The sequence below is a fragment of the Monodon monoceros genome, unplaced genomic scaffold (assembly GCF_005190385.1).
Source record: "Monodon monoceros isolate NGI ecotype Baffin Bay Population unplaced genomic scaffold, NGI_Narwhal_1 Super_Scaffold_15, whole genome shotgun sequence".
Taxonomy (NCBI): domain Eukaryota; kingdom Metazoa; phylum Chordata; class Mammalia; order Artiodactyla; family Monodontidae; genus Monodon; species Monodon monoceros.
This window is the reverse complement of record NW_021703771.1, coordinates 58,761,169-58,787,714: the sequence shown is the minus strand read 5'-3', so window position 1 is coordinate 58,787,714 and position 26,546 is coordinate 58,761,169. Positions and strand designations below refer to the sequence as shown.

General features: G+C 38.2%; 2 protein-coding genes across 4 annotated transcripts in view; both read left to right on the top strand.

The window, feature by feature from the left end:
* Nucleotides 1-136: 136 nt before the first annotated feature.
* On the top strand, nt 137-21,737 carry VNN1 (vanin 1). 3 transcript variants are annotated; one of them, XM_029224251.1, is made up of 8 exons: nt 145-363; nt 1,827-1,957; nt 7,540-7,732; nt 8,426-8,717; nt 9,156-9,517; nt 15,805-15,975; nt 16,974-17,108; nt 21,603-21,737. In XM_029224251.1, exons 1-8 carry the CDS (start codon nt 151-153, stop codon nt 21,603-21,605), a joined length of 1,500 nt encoding a protein of 499 aa, XP_029080084.1. In that variant the 5' UTR covers nt 145-150; the 3' UTR covers nt 21,606-21,737. The 3 variants fall into 3 exon arrangements, with proteins under 3 accessions (XP_029080081.1, XP_029080084.1, XP_029080083.1); XM_029224250.1 differs by having other exon boundaries at nt 21,593-21,699; XM_029224248.1 differs by lacking the exon at nt 21,603-21,737 and having other exon boundaries at nt 137-363; nt 16,974-18,266.
* LOC114896285 (trace amine-associated receptor 1) overlaps nt 17,123-26,546 on the top strand; it is a 32,221-nt gene continuing 22,797 nt past the window's right edge. Inside the window, exon 1 of the mRNA XM_029224252.1 lies at nt 17,123-17,148. The gene's annotated coding sequence lies outside the window, so the exon portion shown is untranslated. The remainder of the gene's footprint in view (nt 17,149-26,546) is intronic.

Genomic DNA, 26,546 nt, shown 5'->3' with positions numbered 1-26,546 from the left:
TACATCTACATCTATGATGTAAAACCAGAAGGCTTTCTTAAACTTAGCTTTTGTAATTTATTTTTAAAGTACTAAGTTCTGGGAACCACGTGATTTCTCCCTGTAAATATCAGGGCTTGCTCTGCTTTTCAGCAATCGTTGGACTTCAGCATGACTATGTCTCAGTTGCTGGATTATGCGGCAATTTTCTTCCTCTGTGTCTTAACAGCCAGCTCTCTGGATACGTTTACTGCAGCTGTATATGAGCATGCAGTGATATTGCCTAATGCCACCCTGATGCCGGTGTCCCATGAAGAGGCCTTGCTATTAATGAACCAAAATCTGGATCTTTTGGAGGAAGCAATCACATCAGCATCAAAGCAGGTACCATTTCTCAAGTGTGCTGGCTTCTACGTAGAGAAAAGGGTGGGGTCTTAGGAGACAGAATCACTGTCAGGGTCAATTACACTTTTGAATGACATATGTGTCAGGGTAGCCAAGTCCTTCTTTTACAGAGTCCTCCCTGCTCCTAGTTATTAGAGCAAAGACACTATTACATGCTTCCCTTGTAGTGAGAGCAACATTTTGAAAAGAATGGCTGGTTATTAAGTGGCAACAAACTTTTGAGGAACTTGCTGTAAATTCAACAATTTTGTTGCTCTTTTCTGCTACAGATGGAGGGTGAAGGACAGATGGGTGAGGGATCAGTTGCTATTCTTAGAGTGTTTGTGGCCTTGGTGTACTTTTGTGCTCTTAAGAGTTTGTAGGTTTCTAGGTTAGTTCATAATACCAAGACAATTAAACGTAAATTGCATTGTGTATTATATACAGTGTGTATTATATACTTCGTACTTCATTCTAATTACAAGACAAAAGTACATATGTTAATGCATAGTAAGTCCTTGAGTTGAATGAAGGGTTAAGTTTAAGTGTGTGGTTTGGACGAATCTAGTTGAAATAAGCTATTTGTAGATCAGGTAAACAAGGGATATATAAAGTCTGATGAAAGTTATGGATATATACGTATGACATATATCTATCAACATACATTCTTCTACATGCAAAGATTTAAAAAGGTTATTAAGGGGACTTCCCTGGTAGTGCAGTTGTTAAGACTCCGAGCTCCCAATGCAGGGGGCCTGGGTTCGATCCCTGGTCAGGGAACTAGATCCCACATGCATGCTGCAACTAAGAGTTCGAATGCCACAACTAAGGAGCCGGTGAGCTACAACTAAGGAGCCTGCATGCCGCAACGAAGACCCAGTGCAACCAAACAAATTAATTAATTAATTAGAAAGTTATTAAGAATTCTGAGGTTCTTTTTCACCTTAGTCCAACTATTTCCTTAAAGGCCACACAGCAGCTTCCAAGATGGCCCTCCTACTGAAGGCGCCCAGGTGAGCTCACGTTGTACCTCTAGGCCTGGCACCCTTCAGGTAACTGTGTCAGAGGTCCCTTCTGAGAAGCAGGACATTTGCAGGGTATGAGGCAGGAAAGGCTGGGTGGAGGCAAATAATTGGCCAAAGGTCAGGGAGAGGGTTTATCCAGGGAAGAGTTAGGTTTATAGTTAACAACCACAGTGAATGGTAGAGCCTGAGAATAGCCTGGAAAAATATTAACAGCCATGAAAGGATGAAAAAGTTACATAGAAATGATTACTGTGGGATTAGAAAATGAAATTGGTTGGACAAAGAAAATAAATTATAAAAATATAGAAAGCAAAAGAATAAGGTGGTAAAAAAAAACCCTGAATGTTTGTTCTTCAGCCACTCAGGTCCTCTTGCAGGCCCCATTTTTGACTGTTTGCTTATTTGAGAAATATTTTGATTCAGCTCCGTTTTTAACAGGGTGCACATATTATTGTGACTCCAGAAGATGGTATTTACGGCTTTAACTTCAACAGGGAATCTATCTACCCATACTTGGAGGATATCCCAGACCCTCAAGTGAACTGGATCCCTTGTAATAATCCCGACAGGTAAAGAAACATATTGTGGAAAATTTAATCATGAACATGAAATTACTTTACCTGGGAAAACTTTGTAGAAGATCACTGTATAAGATTTACTATTGACTCTAAGTTTCAAGATAGTTTTATAATTTTTCATCTCCTACAGACATGTGTATTAGGAAAATGAATATGAATTATGATATCACAAAAGTCAGTGCTGTAACATAACATAGAAATGATCAAATTCAATGTGAATTTCCACTGGGGGAATGATCTGGAGATGATAGCATAACTTAGGGCCACAGGGTGGTTGGCTAGAGGAAGAACCATATCCAAACTCACCTCTTCTGACTCCTTGCCAGTGAACAGAAAATTGTTTCCCTATGTAGGTCTGTACTTTTAAAACTAAGTGAGAAAATAGTGAAACAGAGTCACATGTCAGTTTAAGATTAAAATTTTTCCTTTCACATTAATAAGATAGCTGGATGAGTTTAATATATATGAAATTCTTAAAGCTTAATGTGATAACCTAGGAGGTGATATAGCAGAACTGTGTGTTTTACATCAAGTCTAGAATAAGAAATATGAAGTCTGATAAAAGTAGCACTATTGGGGCTTCCCTGGTGGCGCAGTGGTTGACAGTCCGCCTGCCGATGCAGGGGACGCGGGTTCGTGCCCCAGTCGGGGAAGATCCCACATGCCGTGGAGCGGTTGGGCCCGTGAGCCATGGCCGCTGAGCCTGCGAATCCGGAGCCTGTGTACCGCAACGGGAGAGGCCATGACAGTGAGACGCCCACGTACCACAAAAAAAAAAAAAAGCTATGGCGATAATCTAGGCAGGGGGATTATGGTGTTTGGATGAAGATGGTAGAAGTTTGGATATTAAGAAATGACCAGATTCCGAATAAAGTCTGAAGGTAGCTCTGACAGGTTTTGCTCAAAGATTGAATGTAGGATGAGAAAGGAAGAGAGGAGTCCAGCTCCTTTACCCCTCGCATACAACCAGATATCATGCCTTGTTGAGTATGTTTGACATATCCAGAGTTGATTACTTTCTTTTCTCAAAGTCACCAACCTTTTGGAGGGGGGGGTCTGCATCACCACTTAGCCTGGGTGTTATGGGAACAGACCCTCGTTATTTCTCTTTTTAATTTTATTTATTTATTTAGCATTTATACTTCACATGCTTCCAGATCTGAGGCTTCTTACAAAATCTTATATAATTAAAAAACACAACAGTTTAGATGTAAAAACAAAGTAGAAGCTACCTGAATAAAGTAGAGGAAGTAGTTGTTACAAGGCAGCATGGTAGTGGGCTGACAATTACAAATGAACACACAATACAGTTCTGTGAGTTCCTGGGAGGCTGAGAGGAAGAATATGACTTACAAGCTTTCATTGCCTCGCAGAAGAAACCTTGTAGATTTCTTGAGAGACAAACTGTGTCTAGGAGCCTAACTCAAAGATGAATTTACTTATTCAGCTTTTTTTCCTTGACTATTTCCTATGTACTGGGTACTCCACTGTGGGAATGAGTAGGAATTTTTGAACAAGGGACATCCTTTAATACAGCGAATGTCTGCACCTCTGATAAAGGTGATGTGGCCTGCAGATTAAAGAGTCAGTCATTAGTTCAATAAGTTAAAAAAAAAAACTTGCCTAATTAGCTAGCTTGAATGAAAAAGCATTTTGATACTTGATTGCATATTATTTTGTACTGTTGTTTCAGGGTTTTGTGTGCATACACATTTTCTCCAGTAAGATTAGAGGATTTTGAAGTGCACCAGCCATATTTTACACTGTATCTCCCACACTGTGCACTTGGGCAGCTCTGCCCAGAATGTCCTTTCCCCAGATGCCTACATATCTAACATGGTGCTTTGTGTAGTGCTAGGACCCAACAAATATTTTTTGAATATTTCATAACATTTTTAAGGTTAATAAATGTCTTCTTCAATAATTGATGACTTGTATTATATTTTGAGATTGAACACTTTGAAAGCAGTCTTAGAAAATATATTTTAATTCTTCTGTTTCACCTCCTTTTTCTGTTCCCAGTAGCCCTAGGACAGAGCTCTGCATACCTTAAGGGCTCAGCAAATATTAACGATTAAGTGAGAAGCAGATTTCAGGCTCACATAAGCAAAATGCATTTTTTAAACTCCAAATCTAAGAAAGAATTTTGGAGCTTTTCTGGGTATAGCAAACAGTCTGAAAAATGTAGTTTAAATCGAAATGTATTAAAATACATGATGCACTTTCAAGATTAATATATACAGGAGGAAAATATGTAATCGGGACTGTTTTAGAAATCCAGAACGGTAAGCTTCTATTTCATGTATCTATTCTACCACTTCAGGTGATTTGAAAAGACATGGGATAAATATACTTCAAGTGGTCCAATGTATTGTATTTATATCTGCATTTCAGATATGACTTGAAGTACACAAGGGAGGAAAACTATCAAATGGTTATTTTTTATATAAATGCACTGAGATAATAATTTTTTAAGATGCAGTTTCCTATCCTTGTTGGTCTTTTTCAGTGATATGTTTTGTGTATGATTGCTATGGTTTTTCTTATATTGCCAGCAGATGACACCAAATTTTCTTGTAGTAAGTTCTCAGATCTAATGTACAGCATGGTGACTATAGTTAACAATACTGTATTGTATATTTGAAAGTTGCTTTGGGAGTAGATTTTAAATGTTCTCACCATAACAACAATAAAATTGTAATTCTGTGAGGTGAAGGATAATCACATTGTGGTAAGCACTTATCAATATATACATGTATCAAATCATCACATTTTACATCTTAAACTTATACAGTGTTATATACCACTTCTATCTCAATGCAACTGGGGAAAAAACACAATAACTCCTGACTTCCCCCTCCCTTCAGCCCTTGGCAGCCATCATTCGACTTTCTTTCTCTATAAATAACCACTCTAGCTACTTCATATAAGTGGAATTGTATACCTTATTTATCTTTTTGTGATTGGCTTATTTCACTTAGCATAATGCTCTTAAGGTTCATCTACAATGTAGCATGTTCAGAACTTCCTTTCCTTTTAAGGAAAGTATGAATATGAGTATGAATAATACTCTATTTTATGTATATAGTACAACATTTTGCTTGTCCATTTATCCATCGATGGATATTTGGGTTTCTTCTACCTTTTAACTATTGTGAATAATGCTGCTATAAACGTGAGTGTACAAACATATCTTTGAGGCCCTGCTTTCAACTTTTTGGATATACACACAAACATGTAATTGCTGGATCATATGGTAGTTCTATTTTTAATTTTTTGAGGAACTGCTAGACTGGTTTCCACAGTGGCTGCACCATTTACATTCTCATCAACAGTGCTCAAGTGTTCCAGTTTCTTCAAATCCTCACCAGCAGCTGTTCTTCTATTTTTTTTTTAATAGTTGCTATCTTAATGGGTTTGAGGTATCTTGTCATGATTTTGATTAGCATTTCCCTATAATTAATGAAGTTGAGCATATTTTCATGTGCTTATTGGCCATTTGTGTATCTTCTTTGGAGAAAATTTTGTTCAAATATTTTGCCTATTTATTTAATTTTTTGGGCTGCGTTGGGTCTCAGTTGCGGTAACCAGGGATTGATCCTGCATCCCCTGCATTGAAAGGCAGATTCTTTACCACTGGACTACCAGAGAAGTCCCTTTTTTTTTTTTAATTAATTAATTTATTTATTTATTTTATTTTGTGTTTTTTGCCTATTTTTGAATCAGGTTTGTGTTGCTGTTGTTGATTTTTAAGAGTTCCCTTTGTACTCTGGATATTAATATATAATGTCCTTTGTTTCTCATAACCTTTTTTGATTTAAAGTCTATCTGGTCTAATATTAACATAGAATATCTTAATTTCTCCCTCACTTTTGAAGGATGGTTTTGCCAGAGACAGGGTTTTTAGTAACTGTATTATTCTTTCAACACTTTAAATATATCAGCCCATTGTTTCCTGGCCTCCAAATTGTCTGATTAAAAACTGCTGATAATCTTAGTGGAGATCCCTTGTACATTATAAATCACTTCTCTCTTGTTGCTTTCAAAATTATGATTTTGTCTTTGTCTTTTGAAAGTTTGATTATAATGTGTCTTAATATGGGTCTCTTTGAGTTCATCCTTTTTAGAGATCATTGCCTGTTTGAGTCTGTCTTTGAATCTCTTTTGTAAATTTTCTGTTTCAGTTACTGTCATTTTCAGCCCCAGAATTTGGGGAGGGGGCGGGGTTTCTATCTCTTTATTGATATTTCCATTTTGTTCATACATCATCATCTTGACTTTCTCCATGTCTTTCTTTAGTTCTTTGAACATCGTTGAGACAGTTGTCTTAAAGTCTTTGTCCAGCAGGTATGCCATATGGTCTTTCTCCAGGATAGTTTTTATTGGTTTATTTTTTCCCTTTGAATGGGTCATATTTTCCTGTTTGCATGCCTTACGATTTTTTCTTGATAAGTGGGCATCTGAATCTTATAATGTGATAACTCTGGAAATCAAATTCTCCCCCTTTTTCAGGGTTTTATGTCTTTTGTTTGTTTGTTTTGATTGTTGTAGGCTGTCTCCGTGCTGGGAGTAAGCTTAAAGTCTTCTCAGGTCTTCTCTTAGTCTATGACTTTCCCTGGGCATATGCAGTGATTTTCTGAATTCTGTATAGTTGTTGCTTTTCCATGTCCTAGTCCTTTAACGTCTGGCTCCAAAAAGGGGTAAAAAAGAAGGTACTGGTGCTTTAAATCCCCTAGAAGTCGTTTCAGCCAGTGGGGGAAGTACTTGCAACAGTATATGTAATAATGGCCTGTCTCTGTGTGTGTACCTCCATGAACAGAGCAGTTAGCAGTGATCAGAACCAGACCCTTGATATCTGGAAGACAGGGTCCTTATGGCCCACCCTGCTCCTACAAACTGCCGGCAAGTTGCTCCAAGAACACCTGCATGGCTGCCTGCAATGGGGTGGGTTGCAGGGGCTGGGGCATGGATAGCCCCTGCTGAGCTAAGAGCTTAAATTGACTCAACCTGACTGCAATTTATCTTCCAAGCATTTCCCTGGAAGTTTCATGTCTTTTAATAGACTCCAGATTTCCAAAATAATTATGTCAGCTACATTCCTGTAGGGTAAGTTTTATCTAGGTAGAGAGATGGATTCCTGGCGCTTCCTACTCTGCCATCTTTCCACAATCATCCTACTTCCAAAATGTTGTTCTTTCATTCAAAATATTTTTTAATACCTCTTTTCTTTCAGACATGTGTTCGGTGAACAGGAGATGTGTGTCTTTGCCCCCAAATATCTATAAGATGTGACATACAAGATGAGCACATAAATGAATATATGATTATAGATGATGATAAATGTCATAAGAATATACATGTCCTGGAGTCTTATCCTAGAATAATTTCCTAGAACCAAATTCCCACAAGCATGGACTTCCTCTGAAGTCTCTTCTTGTTTTAATCCTTCCCTTCTATCTATGCTGTTTAGAAGTTATTTTTGTGTATATCACATAAGTTCAGGCAACTATCATTCTGAATTTAATTAAATGCTAAGTTTGATTTTTTTTCCTCTTCCAATGAACACATATCAGATTTGGCCGCACCCCAGTGCAAGAAAGGCTCAGCTGTCTGGCCAAGGACAACTCCATCTACGTCGTGGCAAACATTGGAGACAAGAAGCCATGCAATGCCAGAGACCCTCACTGTCCCCCTGATGGTCGTTACCAATACAACACTGATGTGGTGTTTGATTCTGAGGGGAAATTGGTGGCCCGCTACCATAAGGTAGAATTCATTTGCAGATAATTCAACTACTGAATTGCTTACCAAAATAAAGTGGACAAGAAGGGAAAAAAATCACCATTGTTGATAATAACAAGCTTACTTTAAAAGCAGAGGAGAGACAAAGCATAGAAAGTAATGATTATTTGTGGTAAGGTTGTAGAAAAGGGAGGTGTCCTGTACATTTAAGAACACAGGAAAGTGTCATTACGAGTATGTGATAATCAGTAGAAGCTACCTGTTTTGAAATAAAATGTTGCCTTTTGGACTTTGTCCTTTTAATGACATGCCCTGGCAAAGGGTCAAGGCTAAAATGAAAAACTCCTTACCAGATAGACTTGGTTTTAAGGAGAAAGGAGGAAAGAAAGTTCTTTGTCTGCAGAAAATTGTTATGTGTTCTTGGCAAATAGAAGTTATCTGTTTCACTCCTATGTCTCTAATATTCGAGAAGGTCTTAATAGATAAGGATTCCCTTCTACAGATCTATCAAATGTGGAAATTAAACCAAAGGCCATAGTAATCCTATCAGCATAGTGATCTTTGATTTTCTAATGCTCTTTCCCTGTAGAGACAGTGGTGGTAGATGAGATTGGCACCGTTTAGTAGATGTGAGCTTGCACTCTTTTAGATGCAGTGATATCCAGGCCAACTTCTTAAAAGAGATTCCCGCCCCCCATCATCTTCTGTTTATTGCAGCAAAATCTTTTCTTGGGTGAAGATCAGTTCAATGCACCCAAGGAAGCTGAGGTCGTGACTTTCAACACCACGTTTGGAAAGTTTGCTATTTTCACGTGCTTTGATATTCTCTTCCATGATCCTGCTGTGACCCTGGTGAAAGATTTCCATGTGGACACCATACTCTTCCCGACAGCTTGGATGAATGTTTTGCCACATTTGTCAGCTATTGAATTCCACTCAGCTTGGGCTATGGGCATGGGAGTCAACTTCCTTGCATCCAATTTACATTACCCCTCAAAGAAAATGACAGGTAACGTGTCATCTTTAAGATTTTGATGTAATCAAAAAAGGAAAAAACAAATCATGTTCTTTCTAGCTAACATGTACTCCTCAATACAATGTTTTCCAACTCTTAATGGTTGCACATCTAGCTGGTGACACGCTGTAGAATCAATCTCAACCTAAATTGTTTCATAAATTGATTTAGTTTTATTCAACTTGAATGTACGCTCTTTTTGTTTTTTTCAAAATTTACGACTTCTTACATGAAACTCTCTCTTCTTGGCTTCTTGGTGACATACTCTATTGGATTTCATCTCACCTATCTGTCCTTATCAACATATTTTAATGAAATTAATGAAATATATAGCTTAGAGAAAGTAAAATGTTAACATGAGTTTAGAATAACAATAACAACTATGCAACCCCTTTTTGCTTTACTGTTTTAAATGTCATTTCCAATTTCCAGGAAGTGGCATCTACGCACCTGATTCTCCAAGAGCATTTCATTATGATATGAAGACAGAGAAGGGAAAACTCCTCCTCTCACAACTGGCCTCCCACCCACACCCCACAGCAGTAGTGAATTGGACTTCTTATGCGAGTGGTATAGAAGCCCCCTCAATGGGAAACCAGGAATTTAAGGGCATCATCTTTTTTGACGAGTTCACCTTCTTGGAGCTCAAAGGAGTCACAGGAAATTACACAGTTTGTCAGAAAGATCTCTGCTGTCATCTAAGTTACAAGATGTCTGAGAAGAGATCAGATGAAGTTTATGTACTAGGGGCATTTGATGGACTACATACTGTGGAAGGGAGCTATTACTTACAGGTAATGATTCTTTTGGTGGCAGGGGAATTACTGGATAAAACAGGACACTCCGTTAAATTTGAATTTCAGATAAACAATGAATTACTTTTATTATAAGTATGTCCCACTTTGGGGGACATGTGTATACTGAAAATTGGTTGTTTATTTGAAATTCGAATTTATTGGGTATCCTGAATTTTTACTTGCTAAAACTTGCAATCTTAGATGTCAGTCCAATTTTAAACTGGTTGGGAAAAGGCAGAACATTCACTTACAGTCCCAGTGTTTAAAATGATCTACTAATCAAATTACAGATAATTTTAATGAATAATTAACGTCTAATATTTCCTGCCTGAACTTATCAAGGCATTTCCCATTTACGGTCACTAATGCCTATCTTGTTTTATAAGAAGCTTCAGACTGAGTATGTCCCGGAGACATATAGAGCTGACCTCTGTGATGTGCAGTAGAATAGCTGCAAAGATTCAGACATCTCACAGCCCTCAACATAAAGGGGGAGCTATTATAGCCAGTTGAGGTGGAACCCTTAAGAACAAGCTGCTTCCATGTTTCTCTCATTCTGCCCTTCTTTTCCTTGATCTGGCCCCCATCCTATTTCACCCAGATTATTGCAGTATCCTCCTAAGAGGGCTTCCCATTGATAGTTTCAGTTCCATCCAGTTCATTCTTTACACTATAATTACAAAAATCATGGAACACCATTTCTGATTATTTCCCTCACTTGCTTAAAATTCCTCACTGTTTTCTAATTGGCAAATCAAATTCCTTAACATAAAAGACTCAGGAAGTCTTAACATGTGCTTTTTCCTACTCTCTGTCCTCATCTGTCACTTCTACCCCTATGTACCCTGGGCTTCTATCATATTGAGACATTTCCCATCTACAGTGTGTCAGCATCTGTAGAACCTCCGGATGTTTGAACAGTTTTTTTTTTTGTTTTTTTGATGGCCCCCAGCTACTCAACACTCATAGTGCTTTACAGGTGTTATCTTCACCAAGGTGGCTTCTCTGACACTCCCACTCCCCAAGCTGGGTTAGGTAACTCCTTTATATACTCCCAAATATCCTATGGTTAACTTTTTCAAAGACATATCATGTCAAATTATGTACATACTTGTTTGAGACTGAAAGCCTTTTGAGTGCTGGAACCATGCCCACTGTGTAGCGTTTTGTTTGCTGTATGATAAGCACCTCTACCAAAGCTTTTTCATTTTGGCAAACATTTATCGAGGGCCAAATACATATCAGGCGTATATTTGGTGCTAATGTGATGAAGATGAATAAGTATGGACCCTCCTCTTGAGGAATTTAGTAGGGGAGAAAGACAGGTGAACATAATTTCAGTACAGGTTGGCATGTGATAGAACAAAGGCATATTTTGCTATAGAAATACTAAGGAGCTTCACTTAGCCTAATTTGGGGATCCAGGGAAGTTTCTGAAGACATGCTGCTTGAACTTATGCTATTTTATCCAGGTGAAAAAAAGTGGGAGGGAATTCTAGGTGGGGTTAAGCAAGGGGGTGGATATGTCAAAAAGCAGGGTATGCTGGGACAAGCAAGCAGCTGACTGTCACTGAAATGTAGCATAAGAAGCAAGGATGGGTGGAAGATGAGCATAGAGGCAGGATCACATCCTGCAGGATCTTACCTCTCATTTCTAAGATGTGGACTTCATTCCATCAGTGATGGGTTTCTGTTGGAAGGTGTTCAGCAGGGGAATGATGTGATCACATCTGTTTTTGAGTAGATTGTTCTGGTTGCCCTACGGATCATGGAACATAGGACAAAATGACTAGTTAGATTATGAAAATAGCCCTATTAGGACCTGAACCAAGATTATGTTCATAGGAATAAAAGCAGGGTATGGAGTCAAGAAATATTTAGAAAACTAAACTTAGTAACTAATTTGACATGGAACAGGAAAGCAGAAAGAAGGATCTAGAATGTACCAGGTTTCTGGCAAGAGTGGCTGGATGAAATGTGATGCTTTGACAGATCAGGATTCAAGAGGAGGAGCAAATTGGATGGGAGTGGGGAAGATGTTCAATCCAGCTTTGGATGTGCTGGTTTTTAATTACTCTGGGGACATTCAGTTGGAGCCATCCAATAGGCTGTTGAATATATGGGTCTGATACTTTAGGAAGATACGAGATTTAGAAATATTGTTTTGAAAACCAGCAGGAAAAAGGTGGTGGTAAACCCACAAGAGTGAATTGCAAAAGCTGACTAAAACAGTGAACAGTGAGTTAAAGGTGGAAGTTTTGAAACTCTTGTGTTTGGGCAGGAAATAAACAGAAGAATAGGAACATGCAAATATGTTTGAGAAATAAAGGAGAACTTAGAGAGTACTCTCATGGAAGGAAAGGAAGCAGAGACTCTCAGAGGGAGGAAATCGTGAAGTGTATTTGTGCAATATGTTTACCATTATTGAATGAATGAGTATAATTTTGGTGGAATCTCCTGGGCTCATAATGATAGAGTGAAAGACAGATTACAGTGGGTTGAAAAGTCAAAGGGAAGTGAGATATTGAAAGAGCGAGTCAATATTTCTTCTGCAAAAATCTTGCCTGATACAGGAAGAAAGGAAACAAGGTAGAAGCTAGACAGAGAGGCCCATGCTTTTTTTGTTTTGTGTTCTCCCAATAGATGAGAGAAACATGATTATCTTTATAGGCCTAAGGGAAAGAGCAACAAGAAAGGAAAGGATGAAAATATCGGCGGAATCAATATTTCTTATCAGTGCTCTGAGGTGCTAGAAGGAAGGGGAAAAAAATGGTATAAAAAACACAGGTAGAAAATGTCCAATGATTGGAAATTAGTTTAAAAAATTATGTTGTAGAAGAATATTTATTGCCATATAAATATTATCATATATTATACAGCATATTGACATATATTGCATTATATATGTGGTATATATATGGTATTATACTGCCATATTTTTAAAATTAAAAAATTGTGCTTATTTTTTTTATTATTATTTTGTGATCTAGTTTTAAGTTTCAAAAGCTGGTTAAAACACAAGACAGCAGTGTCTCAGCTCTTCCTCCCTCTTTTCCATCCTTTCCTCTCAGTCTTGTCTGCTTCTCCGCCTGCCCCAGAGTCTTGGTTCCACTTGAGGGGATTGGTGGTAGGTCTCTTCTCGGTGTTGGGAGGTTGGTTAGTGCTATCAAATGAAACGAAGTCCTCTGTTATTATGGCTGGACAGTGATCCCCTAGCTAAGCCACTGGGGCCAGACAGGTTTTCGAATTTAAAATTCTAAATTTAGAAGCTTTCTTCATGGATATGGTGACTTTTCAGGGTTACCAGAACTGACTAAAAGCTCTGAGCCTGTGGGTGATACTTGCCAGTTTTAAGCTTCACAGAGGGACGGTCTAGCTGGGCTTTTGATTAGGGGAGTCCCTGAGGTAAGTGTCTTTAAAGATTTCCCTTTGGGATGATTACGTTTTCCAGGTTTCAAAATTCTTCTATTTCCCGGCTTCCCTGGTGGCGCAGTGGTTGAGAGTACGCCTGCCGATACAGGGAACACGGGTTCGTGTCCCAGACCAGTAGGATCCCACGTGCCGTGGAGCGGCTGGGCCCGTGAGCCATGGCTGCTGGGCCTGCGCGTCCGGAGCCTGTGCTCCGCGGTGGGAGGGGCCACAGCAGTGAGAGGCCCGCGTACCGCAAAAAAAAAAAAAAAAAAAAATCTTCTATTTCCCTTCCTGAATAATTTAACAAATAAAAACACAGGATGCCCAGGTAAATTCAGAGTTCAGATAAACAGCAACTTAAAAAAAAATAAGTATGTCCATGCAATAGTTGGGACATATTTATACTAAAAACTGGGTTTAGTTTTTTTAGTTTATCTGAACTTCAGATTTAACTGGGACTCCTGTCCTGTAATTTATCTGGCAACCCTATTCCTGAAGGATAAATACCTTTTTTGACAGCATTTAGAGAGTCAAGTGAGGGAAATGACCTTGCAGGGTGGAGGGAGATGGTTTTACCATTCAGTTTGATTCATTCAAGGAATCCCCTTCAAACATGTCTTTCAAAACCTCCATCTAAACATCGTCTGCTTTACCCTCTCTGGAAATAAGTATTCCATCTTTTACTGGAACAGGGAAAGGGTAGCTGCCCATCCATTGGTGGGGACTCAGTACTGAGGCATTCTTAACAACTTCCCACAAATTTTCCTTTCTTCAAGCACCCCAATTTACTCCCAGCCCCTGAGGTACCTAGTGCTTCCAGAGATGGAAACTTTTGAGTATTCTCAAAAGTTTAGATTGGTTGATTCTTAGCTTTCCCCACAGCTAGTTCAGAACTTGGCTTTCTTAGGTCTGTTAAATCAGTTACCATTTTTTAAATTGAACTTTAGTTGATTTATAATATAGTGTTAGTTTCAGGTGTACGACGTAGTGATTCAGTATTTTTGCAGATTAAATTCCATTATAGGTTGTTACAAGATAATAGGTGTAATTCCCTGTGCTATACAGTATACCTTTGTTGCTTATCTATTTTATGTATAGTAACGTGTATCTGTTAATCCCATAATCTAATTTGTCCCTCATACCTTCCTTCTTCCCTTTGGTAACCACAAGTTTGTTTTCTATATCTATGAGTCTGTTTCAGTTTTTTTTTTTTACACATTCATTTGTATCTTTTTTTTTTTTTTTTTTTGCGGTACGCGGGCCTCTCGCTGTTGTGGCCTCTCCCATTATGGAGCACAGGCTCCAGACGTGCAGGCTCAGTGGCCATGGCTCACGGGCCTAGCCACTCTGCGGCATGTGGGATCCTCCCGTGTCCCCTGCATCGGCAGGCGGACTCTCAACCACTGTGCCACCAGGGAAGCCCTGTATCATTTTTTAGATTCCACATTCTCTGTCTGACTTACTTCACTAAGTATAATATTCTCTAGGTCCATCCACGTTGCTGCAAATGGTAATATTTCATTCTTTTTTATGGCTTAGTAATATTCCTTTGTATATATGTACCTCATCTTTTTTTTTCTTTTTAAATTTATTGATTTATTTATTTTTGGCTGTGTTGGGTCTTCATTTCTGTGCGAGGGCTTTCTCTAGTTGCGGCAAGCGGGGGCCACTCTTCATCGCGGTACGCAGGCCTCTCACTATCATGGCCTCTCTTTTTGCGGAGCACAGGCTCCAGACGCGCAGGCTCAGTAGTTGTGGCTCATGGGCCTAGTTGCTCCGCAGCATGTGGGATCTTCCCAGACCAGGGCTCGAACCCATGTCCTCTGCATTGGCAGGCAGATTCTCAACCACTGCACCACCAGGGAAGCCCTGTACCTCATCTTCTTAATCCAATACTCTGTTGATGGGCACTTGGGCTGCTTCCTCAGTTACCATTTTTGCGTCAACACCCCAACTTCTAAACTTGTGCCATAATCTATCCTCCTGTTCTCCTAACCTTGTGGGTTTAGATCTTCCAAAAATAATAATAATAATAAAGTTGGTTTTAGTAGGATTGCAAGGGAACAAAATTGAAGCATGTGTTCATTCTACCTTTATCTGAAAGTTATTTGTATCCCATCTTGACACACTTGCCCTAAAACGCTTGCTCTCCAACTTCAAAAGTGGAAGCAGGGAGAGCAGTTAAGGGCTATTGCTTTAGTCAGGCAAGAAATAAAGGTGGCTTGGAGTAAAGCTTTGAAGATGCAGTACAGATGGAGTTAAATGAAGATGGATCTTCCTTTTGGGGACTTTGCATCTGCATGGTGAGGTGATTCATACACATAAATTTACATGCAAATAGCTATGTATTGTAGTGTAGTATAGTATAACTATGTAGGATAACAAGAGCTGTCATCATTTTCCTGCTCAGGTATAAGGTATGTGACTTTTCCAGATCACAAGAGTTGTCTCTAGATCAACTCTAGGACTCAGTACAGATTTAAAGTTCCTTCATTGTTAGAAATAGGCACTAAGGTAGAAATTAAACTAGTGTCTAAACTTTTTAAAAATAATCAAACACTTTTGATTATTAAAAACATGGCTAACTTGAAAACAATTAGGGTATAATTGTTCATGACTGTAGACCAAGGATCTGATTATTTCTTTATGTGGTTGAATCTGTTTACAGTGAACTACAGAAAGCACTAGGGTCTGAAGTCCTTTATTTTTATTACTAGTTGCAAAAGCATTCAGCAACGAACCAGATTAATCTAATGAGGAAGTAATACTATAACAAACATTATAAACAAAGGGGCATAGGCACTTTTTTCTATGTCAAGAGAATGTTTCAACTGGCTTTCCTAAGACTTATTGTTTTGTTTTTACGTTCCTAGATTTGTACTCTGTTGAAGTGTAAAACAATGGACTTACACACTTGTGGTGATTCAGTTGAAACTGCTTCCACCAGGTTTGAAATGTTCTCCCTCAGTGGCACTTTTGAAACCCAGTATGTCTTCCCTGAGGTGTTGCTGAGTGGAATTCAGCTTGCACCTGGAGAATTTCAGGTACGATTTTTTGCTTAATATTGCCAACTCATTTTATGTAAGAGGAAGCATCTTTTGAGTAGAAAACCTGCCCAAGTGCTTACAGATATCATGAAAACCTTCATTTGGAAAGGGTAAAATTGTCCTTAGGGCTCACCAAGGACACTGAGGACATGGGATCTCTTGTCTAAAATTCCCTTAGAGAAAAATGAGCATGTCCTTGAGAATAAAGAAATATATCTTATTGTGGGGACTTCAGGGAGTGGGCTGGGGTGTTTCAGGTCGGTCAAGTAGAAAGAAGACTCAAGAAGAGTTTCAGGACCAGTCCCACCAGAGGAAGCCTCTTTGTGTCACTGGGGAGGGATGGCCTAGGGCACCGTGTGACCATCAGAGAAAAGGAAAGAAGGAAAAGCTTAGAGAGAATTGGACAGTCGCTGAATTGGCAAGAAAGCAAAACCTTTTTTTTCTGTTAATATGCAAGAAATAATTTATTACTGCGCAAGTGCTCTGTCCAGCCACATTCTCCTACTGACTTTTCCTGCAGGTCCTGCTCTCACTCCCCTCTCCTCTTCCAAACAGTTGCTTTGGGGAGTTGGGGACAATAGGCAGGTAGGGAGGCTGTGGTGAGTGAGTGTCAGGGATGATAGAGGCTCAGCCCATAACCCCCTTAGTCAAGCCCGCCTGACCCTTCGGAGGAGTCTTTTTCTTGTAGGAGAGAACAAGATTTCTCTCTTATTTATTCTCAGATCCATTGTTTTATGTTTATTAACTCATCAGATGCTCTCTCAGAGTAAATCATAAGATATAGATTATGGGCATTTCAATAATAAATGGATCAGTGCCAATTCCATAGCTCCAATTTTTCTTATACTCTGTACAATTTCACATATTTCAGATGGAATAGAATCTGGCCATTATTTTTACTGTTTCTTCATCCAGTTGTACTGAATTTTAAGAGTATGTTGTGAGGTTGTGTAACTGAAAGTTACTGTCAGTCAACTTCCCTGTGTTTTAAATAGGTGTCAAGTGACGGACGCTTTTGCAGCCAGAAGCCACTATCTGGACCTATCTTGACAGTAACTCTGTTTGGAAGGTTATACGAGAAGGATAGTGCACCAAATGCTTTCTCAGACCTCATGGCACAGGCACTGAGAGTAACGCTCATAGTTGTCATACCTATTGTGTACTCATTAGGTTGGTAGAATATTTACATTTTCTCTCTTTTACTTCAGATCATTTAAGTGGATGTGAGAAGAAGAATGGGTCTGGGATTTTGATAATAGTGGTCATGGTCTATCATATCAGTGAATTACTAATACGCTTTTTCTTTTGTTTAGACAAATACACACACACACACACACACACACACACACACACACACACGACAATATAAGCCAGATAAATAGTGAAAGAATTTTGAAAGGTAAAATCTGTAAAATGACAACAACAGTTATACCCACCTGTTAGGTTTTTTTTGGTGAGAATTAAATGTTACTGCAGTTAAAGTACTTAGACAAGTTCCCTCTCATGGAAAGCACTCTATATATGTTAGCTATTACAATGATATAGGACTATCACAGAAAAACCAACTGTGATGTATTTATTGCTAAAATTATATCACCTCTGATTGAACGAAGTGCATATATTTTCCAACAGTTCAGCCACTCTGCATATTTCAGTTAGAAAATCAATGAACTCAACATCAGCCAATTGGGTGTGGCTTGATATCTAGCACTAAGGTATCCCAGAAGGCAGCTGGGCTTCCATCTAGGAATCTGCTCAAGAGCCTTAATGTTTTTTATGTGCTTTTCAGTGGTGATTTCCTGCTTATTTAGTGCTTTGCCTATCTTATCAATCTGTGAGCAAGCTAACAGGGTGGCTCTAAAATAGACATTTATCAAATCTGGCCTGTTATTCTGTTTTTGCATAAGCTAAGAAAGGTTTTTACGTTTATAAAGGTTTGAAAAAGAAAATAAAAAGACATTTTGTGACACATGAAAATTATTTGAAATTCAGTCTCCATACCTAAAGTTTTATTGAACACAGTCATGTTTATTTGTTTAGTATTTTTGATGGTTGTTTTCATGCTACAACTGTGGAATGGAGTAGATGTGATAGAGACCACATGGCTAAAAAGGGTGAAAATATTTACTGCATTTACAGAAAAACATTGCTGTCCCCTGCTCTAAAGTATTAAATAACAATGGATTATAGTATTGAAAACCTTTAATACAAACGAATAGGCAAATAGTCCTTGAGTGTCTTTCTTGTAATTCTTCCACCCAAGGAGAAATAAAATATTTCAATTTGCTTTCTGTTGTATTAACACCACAAAAGGATTACCTTTAGTAATTTATGACCAAATATGCCTATTAGGCTAATACCCCAAACAAGTGAATATAATTTTTATAAACATGATTAATATCTAATCATTATAAGATACCACATCATAGTCTTTTGTTGCATTGGTATGTTCTAAAATTTTCAAAGAAATTGTTAGTTTTTATTTTCAAATTTTTCCTGGAGATCAACTTAGAACTACTTATATTAATATACTATCTGATATTTTTCTCTGTGACAACTTTGCTTACTTGTCTTAGAATGATTTTTCTTAAAATTTAACATTGCAGCAGTGAATTCACTTTAAAAAATGTTATTTACTACATCCACACCTAGCTCTGATTACTTTTTCACTCTGGATTTCTTTAATGCATATATGTTTTTAATCATAGTTTTTTGGGTTTTTTTTTGCGGTACGTGGGCCTCTCACTGTTGTGGCCACTCCCGTTGCGGAGCACAGGCTTCGAACGCGCAGGCCCAGCGGCCATGGCTCACGGGCCCAGCCTCTCCGCGGCATGTGGGATCTTCCCGGACCGGGGCACGAACCCGTGTCCCCTGCATCGGCAGGCGGACTCTCAACCACTGCGCCACCAGGGAAGCCCTTAATCATAGTTTTGATGTGCTTTTTAACTGTAATTTTTCTTTCTTCTGCATAAAATATTTGTGATGCTCATTTGATACAAACAACCCAATTCTAAGAAAGACCAAAGCTCAAATATACTTTAAAAAAATAATCTATCTATTTATACCTTGACGAATGTAAATGGTCCAGAGAGAAACTTTTGACCCTTCCTCATTTAATGATATAATTTACGTTATCAACTTCATGATGATGTAACACACACACACACACACACACACACACACTCTCTCACTGTGGCAGCCCATTCCAAGATGCCCCCAATGGTCCTCACCTCCAGTCTCCATGGAGAGATTCTCCATGATTAACTCTTCTGCTCTTATTTCTTATACAATTTCTGAGCCTTATCACCTACAATAAGTCTGAACTCATTACCACTTTTATTATAACACGTATCTTTTACTCTGTTCTGCTTAAGACTCCCAACAATTTTATTTATGTAATATGTTAGTTATTTTCCTAAACAATACATTTCAGTTCTCTTATGAGCTGAATTATGTGTCCCTGAAATTCATACATTGAAGTCCTAACTCCATACCTGAGAATGTGACTGTATTTGGAGATAGGGTTTTAAAGAAGTAAAATGAGGCCGTTAGGGTGGGCCCTAATCCAATATGACTGGTGTTCTTATAAGAAAAGCAGATTAGGACACAGACATGTACAGGGGGGGAGACCACGTGAAGACACAGAGGAAGATGGCTATCTACAAGCCAAGGAGAGAGGCCCTCAGAAGAAATCAATCATGCTGACACTTCTAGCCTCCAGAATGAGAAAATAAATTTCTGTTGTTTAAGCCTGTCTGTGGTACTTTATTATGGCAGCCCTAGCAAACTTATACATATTCCAACACCCTCCCTCCACCTTGATTTTTCACCATTAATTGAACCTTGAACAAAATGTTTACCTAGTAAGAATATCCAGCTAGCCTGGCTCCCCAAGACTCCACTAGATATTCTTAGAGAAGCATTGCTGATGAAATGATAGTGAAGTCACCATCTTATTGGAGATCTTCTGGAGTTAGGAAACCAGAAAGTCATACTGATGAAATTATGCAGTCAATCTGGCATCAAACACGTTCTCTTTTAGTAACAGCAGAATCTCTTGACATTATACAACTTAGTGAAACAAAGAACATCTTTGAAGTCAAATCATCTCTCACCTGATAGAATATCCACATAGCCCTGATACAAACCTCACAATGTACAAAACATGACCTTCTACAAGGGAAAGCAGGGCACTGGCAGCAGTGATCCATGCCAGCAGTGCACCCTTTTGAAATAGACATTTTTGGGGCAGATGCTTTTCCTAAAAAATACTATATAATCCAATAAATATATAAGTAAAATTCATCTTGTGCTTTTGGACGACATTAACTGAGTTAAAAAAAAGAAACCTATTTGAAAATAAGGAAGCTCCTTATGTATTTAGGAATAGGAACCAGCGTGATAAGCCTCAATACCGTCCTACAATTTTAGTTTAAAACAGAAAACATGCCGATGCATATCAGTAATAGGTTTAAAATACTGAAGCCTTCAAAAAACCCTAAATGTTTCTTTTTCTCTTCAATCTTAACACATGTATTAGTTATCCATTGTGACATGTTATCCATTGTGACTTAACAAGTTACACCAAACCTAACACCTTAAAACAATAAACACTAAACTTATACAATTTCTTAGACTGAGGATTACTTCAGGAATTGACACTACTAGGAAAAAGGGTCTTTAAAAAGCTACCTGTTTACTTAATGGGCCAATGTTTTTTTAATCATCAAGGTCTTTTTCTCCTAATAATTTATAAAACTATGTATTAAAAATGGAAAAATCCACTTAAATAATTGAAGTGTTTTGGATATCAAGAGGAACATGGAAAAGGTCAAATAGGAAATCATATCAATATCAAAAGCTGTTCTGGGGCTTCCCTGGTGGCCCAGTGGTTGAGAGTCCGCCTGCCGATGCAGGGCACACGGGTTCGTGCCCCGGTCCGGGAAGATCCCACATGCCGCGGAGCGGCTGGGCCCGTGAGCCATGGCCGCTGAGCCTGCGCGTCCGGAGCCTGTGCTCCGCAACAGGAGAGGCCACAACAGTGAAAGGCCCACGTACAGCAGAAAAAAAAAAAAAAAAAATGCTGTTCTGAAATACAGCATTTGACTCCTACATGGAAAATAACTGTTCATTCCTCACATTTCCTTTGATCCTCTGTCTTGTGGATGTTCTAGGCATGTTCCAAATGCATCAGTTCAATTTTTGTTTCTGAGAAGAACATAAAATTTTTAAATAGGGAAAATACCTCACATCCACTAGTAATACTTAGGCAACATGCTTTTGTGTACAGTGGGATTAGTGATTTAGGTACGGATGGTGCAAAACCAAATCTGTGTTCTAATAATTCTATTCTTACCTGGTCATGGTTGGCATTATTAAAGTGAAACGTAGTAGATAAAATAATAAGTAAATATGGGACTTAATAAATCTAAATAGCACTTTAAATATGAAGACAATTATCACCAAAACTTAAAATGTGAGGAAAACAACCTATATGTTAACAGTGCTGCAGTGTCATGCTATTATTTTGTATAGCATTTTATCATGGTAATTTAAAGATTAAACAAATAAGAGCTTGTACTTTTGAAAACTGAGATCTGCTATTTCACCAAAGTTGTTCTTAGTGAATCCAAAGACAGCAGCATGGAAAAGTAAATAAGGTCTAACGTGAAACAACACTGAATGGGAGGGAGGAAAGAGAATAGCAGGGGAGGAAAACCGTCCGAGTTCTCCATAATCTAATAAAAATATGGTACTTTTTTTTTTGAACTAAAGATGAAGGTTTTTAAAATGGAGAGTAATGCAAAAGAACACATGTTCACTCATACATATGTGGGCGTGCACACACACACACACACACACAGACACACCTTGGTGACCACACACACAGGCCATAGCATGTGTGGGAGAACATAGCTGGACACAGGTGTAGATTAAAATGTGAGTCAGTGTGTTTGTACTACTAGAAAAGTGTTTATGACAGAAAGGTTTGTTCAGGTGTGGTGCTCTCAGACAGGAGACAAACGAGTCTTTTAAAAAGAGAACAATCAAAAATGCACCCTACAGGGAAATGTGCTTGGCTTGCACTCGGAGGGCTGAGGTCTCCTGTGCCACAATCTCATTTTCTTTCAGCCTACAGGCATGGCAGGAGCACTTGGCTGCCGTGCTGTTCTTTCTACTCATAGCTCAGGACTTGGTAAATTTCAACGGCCAAGGATAAAGACTTTGTGAGCTTCCCTAGTCATGGACTGTGGTTTCAGTACAACCTTAGAGAACCTGGGTTTCCTACAGTCAAACACTTCCCGGGTATGGATGCTGGAGAAGCCAAGATCTCAACGATCTTGTTCATACCCCACAGGGACATGATTTGTGTCAGGATCAAGGGGACTCCACGTCTGGTGCTTTTTGACAACAGCTGACCTGGACTGATGGGGTTCTTCATGCACTTTTGAGGCAGGATGATGGGTGAAGAGAGCCCAGATGCCAGGACCAGGATAGAAGGGCCAACTGAGCAGCCGGCCACAACTCCAGAATGTGGAGGTTATGGCCATGATGCAAGTTCTCACATTCTGAGTACTGTAGAACACCGACTGGGGAACCAATGGACTGTGACTCTTTATCCAGCTCTGTCTTTTTCTTTTTTCCTCACTCAATGCATCTTTGTGATGATAGTAGAGCTGCTTCAATGGCTTCTTTAATAGAAACTTAGGAAGACAGTAGAGGTGGGAGAGAGGGATTCATGTGGGCTTAAGGTGGGAACATTTTCTCCATCTCAGTTCATTACTTTTTTTTTTTCATAAAAAATCCCAAACCTCTCAAAATGTTGCTGTAGTATTTTCCTCCTTCCTTTGCTAAAATTATTCACTTTCAAGTTGGTGGAGAAGACAGGGAATGGAAAAAGTTGCTTAGATCTCTGAATATATCTGTATAAAAATTAAAAGAAATAAAAACATAAACAAAACAGAACTTCCAGATTCCAAGGATCGTCAATCCTTGGAAAGGTTTCAAAGTACCTGTGGTCTGCTCACTGTGGTAAGGATGTTTCCACTTGTCTTGAGACCTGGGTCTCACAAAAAATTCAAAATTACAAAAAAGAAAGAAAAAATTAAACAACTGCAAAATGCAAAAAATGTCCCAGCAGGAACGCATGGCCCCCTCACCCTTATTTCCTGGAACAAGGGAATATCCCACCCCTCACACCCTCAAAGGACGGTTCCTATTTTCCAGCCCTTGATAGCTCCTTAGCACCCATTGCATTGGGACATCCATGTGTAGTGGCACCAACAAGAGTTGTGTTTATTTTTAAGATATTTCAACTGTATTTCATTATTGCTGAGGTATAATAATAATGAGCATTTCAAGGATTAACTATTAAAAGATAAAATGAGCCATATTAAATGTTCTAAGAGTTTATTGGAGCAAAAATCAATTTGAATGGGGCAGCACCAAACCAGAAGTGGTTAGGAGAGCTCCACTGACAAGAGTTAGGGGCAAGGCTTTTATAGAGAAGATGAAAAAGCAAAGCAAGAAATAATTTTATTGGCGATAGTTCAATAAAATTATTGAACTATTTGGGAAAGCCTAGTTGGCTGTTTGTGATTAGTTGTCCTTAGGTTTTGGTTTCTTAACTTCCAGGCATTTACAGGCTTAGGTTTTGGTTTGCTTACATAGGTTGCTAAGCTATTAGAACCTCCTAGTCTAATGGCTTCCTTGTTTAACTAATTTACTATTAAAAATAGACACTTTCTCACATGAAACAATTCTTTAAGCAAGCATTATTATCTTCATTTTACAAGGATAACATTGAGGGTCAGAGGGACTAAGTAATATATTCAAAGTCAGCCAATAATAAATAGTTAAGATGAGGTAAAACATTCAGCTCCTTTTGCCTCGGATGTATGTACGATCGGCCCTCCATATCTGTGGTTAGTGCGTCCACAGATTCAACCAACTGCAGATTGAAAGTATTTGAAAAAAAATTCCAGAAAGTTCCAAAAAGCAAAATTTGAATTTTCTGTGTGTTGGCAACTATTTACATAGCATTTACATTTTATTAGGTATTATAAGTAATCTAGAGATGGTTTAAAGTGTACCGGAGGATGTACATAGGTTATATACAAATACTATACCATTTTGTATAAGGGACTTGAATATCTGAGAATTTTGATATCCACAGGAGGTCCTGAAATCAATCCCCTTTGGCTACTGAAGGATGAATGCACTCTTTCACCATGCTATACTTTCTCTGTAGAATGTGTTTTAGTCAGGATAGGCTAGGTAACGGTGCAGTAATAAATGATATAAAAATATCATGGTTTTTTAAAATAAAAGTTTATTTCTTGTTCATTCAGAATCTATTCTAGGGCAGCTAGCCTATATGTCAAGGCTCAGAACTCCAGGCTTTTTCATCTTGTGTCATCTCCTTATCAACACTGCTCCCATAATTTCTAGAGCATGAGAAAAGAATATGGAGAAATTGCACACTGCCTTTTAAATGCTTTCACCCAGAGTGATACCTGCCATTTCCACTCATTCTATTGGCCAAAGAAAGTCACATGGCCATGCCAAATTTAAATAAGTAGGAAGTGTAATTCTGCATGTCCAGGAAAGGGAAACGATTCACAAATATTGGCTAACACAGTAATGTCTATCACTGAACGTAAGGTCCTCAAAAGCGTGTATCTTACATTCTTCTTTAACTTTAGCATATAGAAACCACTCAATAAATGATTAATGCCTGCCATGAGTCACCAAGGTTGCCACTTATCCTTCTTTTATTCTAAACCAATAGTTATGTTATACTCTTTGCCTTTTGCCCCATTACTTTGTTGTCAGTACCATGTACCTGCTAATTACAAGCCAATACCAACATTTGCTCAAACTTTCCCTGCCCTTTTCATTGATCTGAGGGCAATTTTATCTGTATCTTCTTGCCAGGAGTATGTAAAGGTATCACTGATGTTTTATATATAGCATTTTATAATTTACAAAATATTTTAACATGTATTTTCTTTTATTTCACAAAGTAGGTATATTTTTCTCTATTTTATCTTAGAGAGCAAAGTGTTGTGCTTATATCTCTTAATTTAGGTGTATCAGATCCTCAAACCAGAATCTTTGAACTTCGTGTCCAACGTGTTCTTTAGCAGTCTAGGTTACTCGTGTTTTCTTACATGGCCATGCTAGACTGTGGCTTCCTGAGGGACTCAGTGTTAATCCTGTTTGATTGAAGGGCTGGACACTGAAATTTTGCTTAGTGATTATTAAAGTTATGTTTTAATTGCATCCTTACCTTAAATACACCACATTCCTCATAGTCAATCTTGTAGCTTTAATAGCCACAGACTTTGATAGAATGCAGGGTGAAGGCTTAGGTGAGAGAACAAAATTAATATTAAATATATATATACACCCTGAAGAAAGATTGAACTTAGTTAATCATATCTGTAGACGTGGCATGGAGAATATAAATTTTCCTTGAGACACTGAGAGAAGACTGTCAACAGAAAGAGTAGGAAGTTTTCAGACTTGGGAGGTAAGTTTAGAAGGATCAATGACAATGTGCTCTTCGTGTTCCCTTATATGTGTTAAGAGTGAGCTCTTTTAATCTTTCTGTTTTGAAATCGGCTCCATATGGTGGTCCAGTCACAGAAACACAGCAAGAGCTCTTATCAGCGTTAATAGCTATTTAGCCATCAATACATTCTAGAAACTTTGAACTGCTGCCAAAGAAAATAAAGGCCACCTGTCAGCACAGTGGTAGATTATCTGATAAATAGTTAATATTTGGGCAATATGCTTTGTAGACAGGATGAATGGATAAATTTTGAATTGAGTTATGAAAATATTAGTATCACAAAATACTGTTTTAACAGATTATGATGTTGATTTAACTGAAATTGTGAGCTTGCTGATTTCTTCCTGTCTATGGTAAAATTTCATCTTGCTTTATCAAAGACAACTAACTGAGGGTTTACTTGCTATAGCAATATGAGTGAAAATTAATTGACATTGTGTGTACTTAGCACAAAAAAACTAGTTGTTGTAAAGATTGATTATAAAAACATTACAGCAAGAAAATAAAATCTGTTAGCCTGAAAATATTTATAATTCAATTTTAACTGAAATAAATATGTGAAAGTTATTTTTAGAGACTGCTGATAAAAATATACTGTAATAATTTTAGAGACAAAAACAATTACAAATACTATTTTGAAAATGTTTTGAAATTACTGTTAGTATGTTATTATCTCACCTGCCTAGCTTGTAATTAATAAGGTTCCCCTGCCCACCTATCCATCCATGGATGTTAAGCAAAGTTCACAACAGTGTAGTTATCTCAGTTTTTGCTCTCTAGCTGTTTGGAGGGTCTGCAGGAAAAATCACCTCTAGAGAAGAAAACCCTTCACTCAAACTTTTTTTCTTTCAAATTTTTGGTAGTGGTTAGTAGTTGGAACTCCGGAGTCAGACAAATCTGGAATCAAACTTCACTGCTGCCCCTCAGTATTAACTCCACTTAAAATACCTAATTCTCACTCCCTTCCTTTGTAAAACAATGATAATGATAG

What these genes read in the sequence shown, in the direction of transcription:
- VNN1 (XM_029224248.1), top strand. Translation starts at nt 151, where the DNA reads ATGACTATGTCTCAGTTGCTGGATTATGCGGCAATTTTCTTCCTCTGT. An exon ending in CCCCTCAAAGAAAATGACAG is followed by an intron (nt 8,718 to 9,155) that starts GTAACGTGTCAT and finishes TCCAATTTCCAG; the next exon opens with GAAGTGGCATCTACGCACCT. An exon ending in TTGCACCTGGAGAATTTCAG is followed by an intron (nt 15,976 to 16,973) that starts GTACGATTTTTT and finishes TGTTTTAAATAG; the next exon opens with GTGTCAAGTGACGGACGCTT.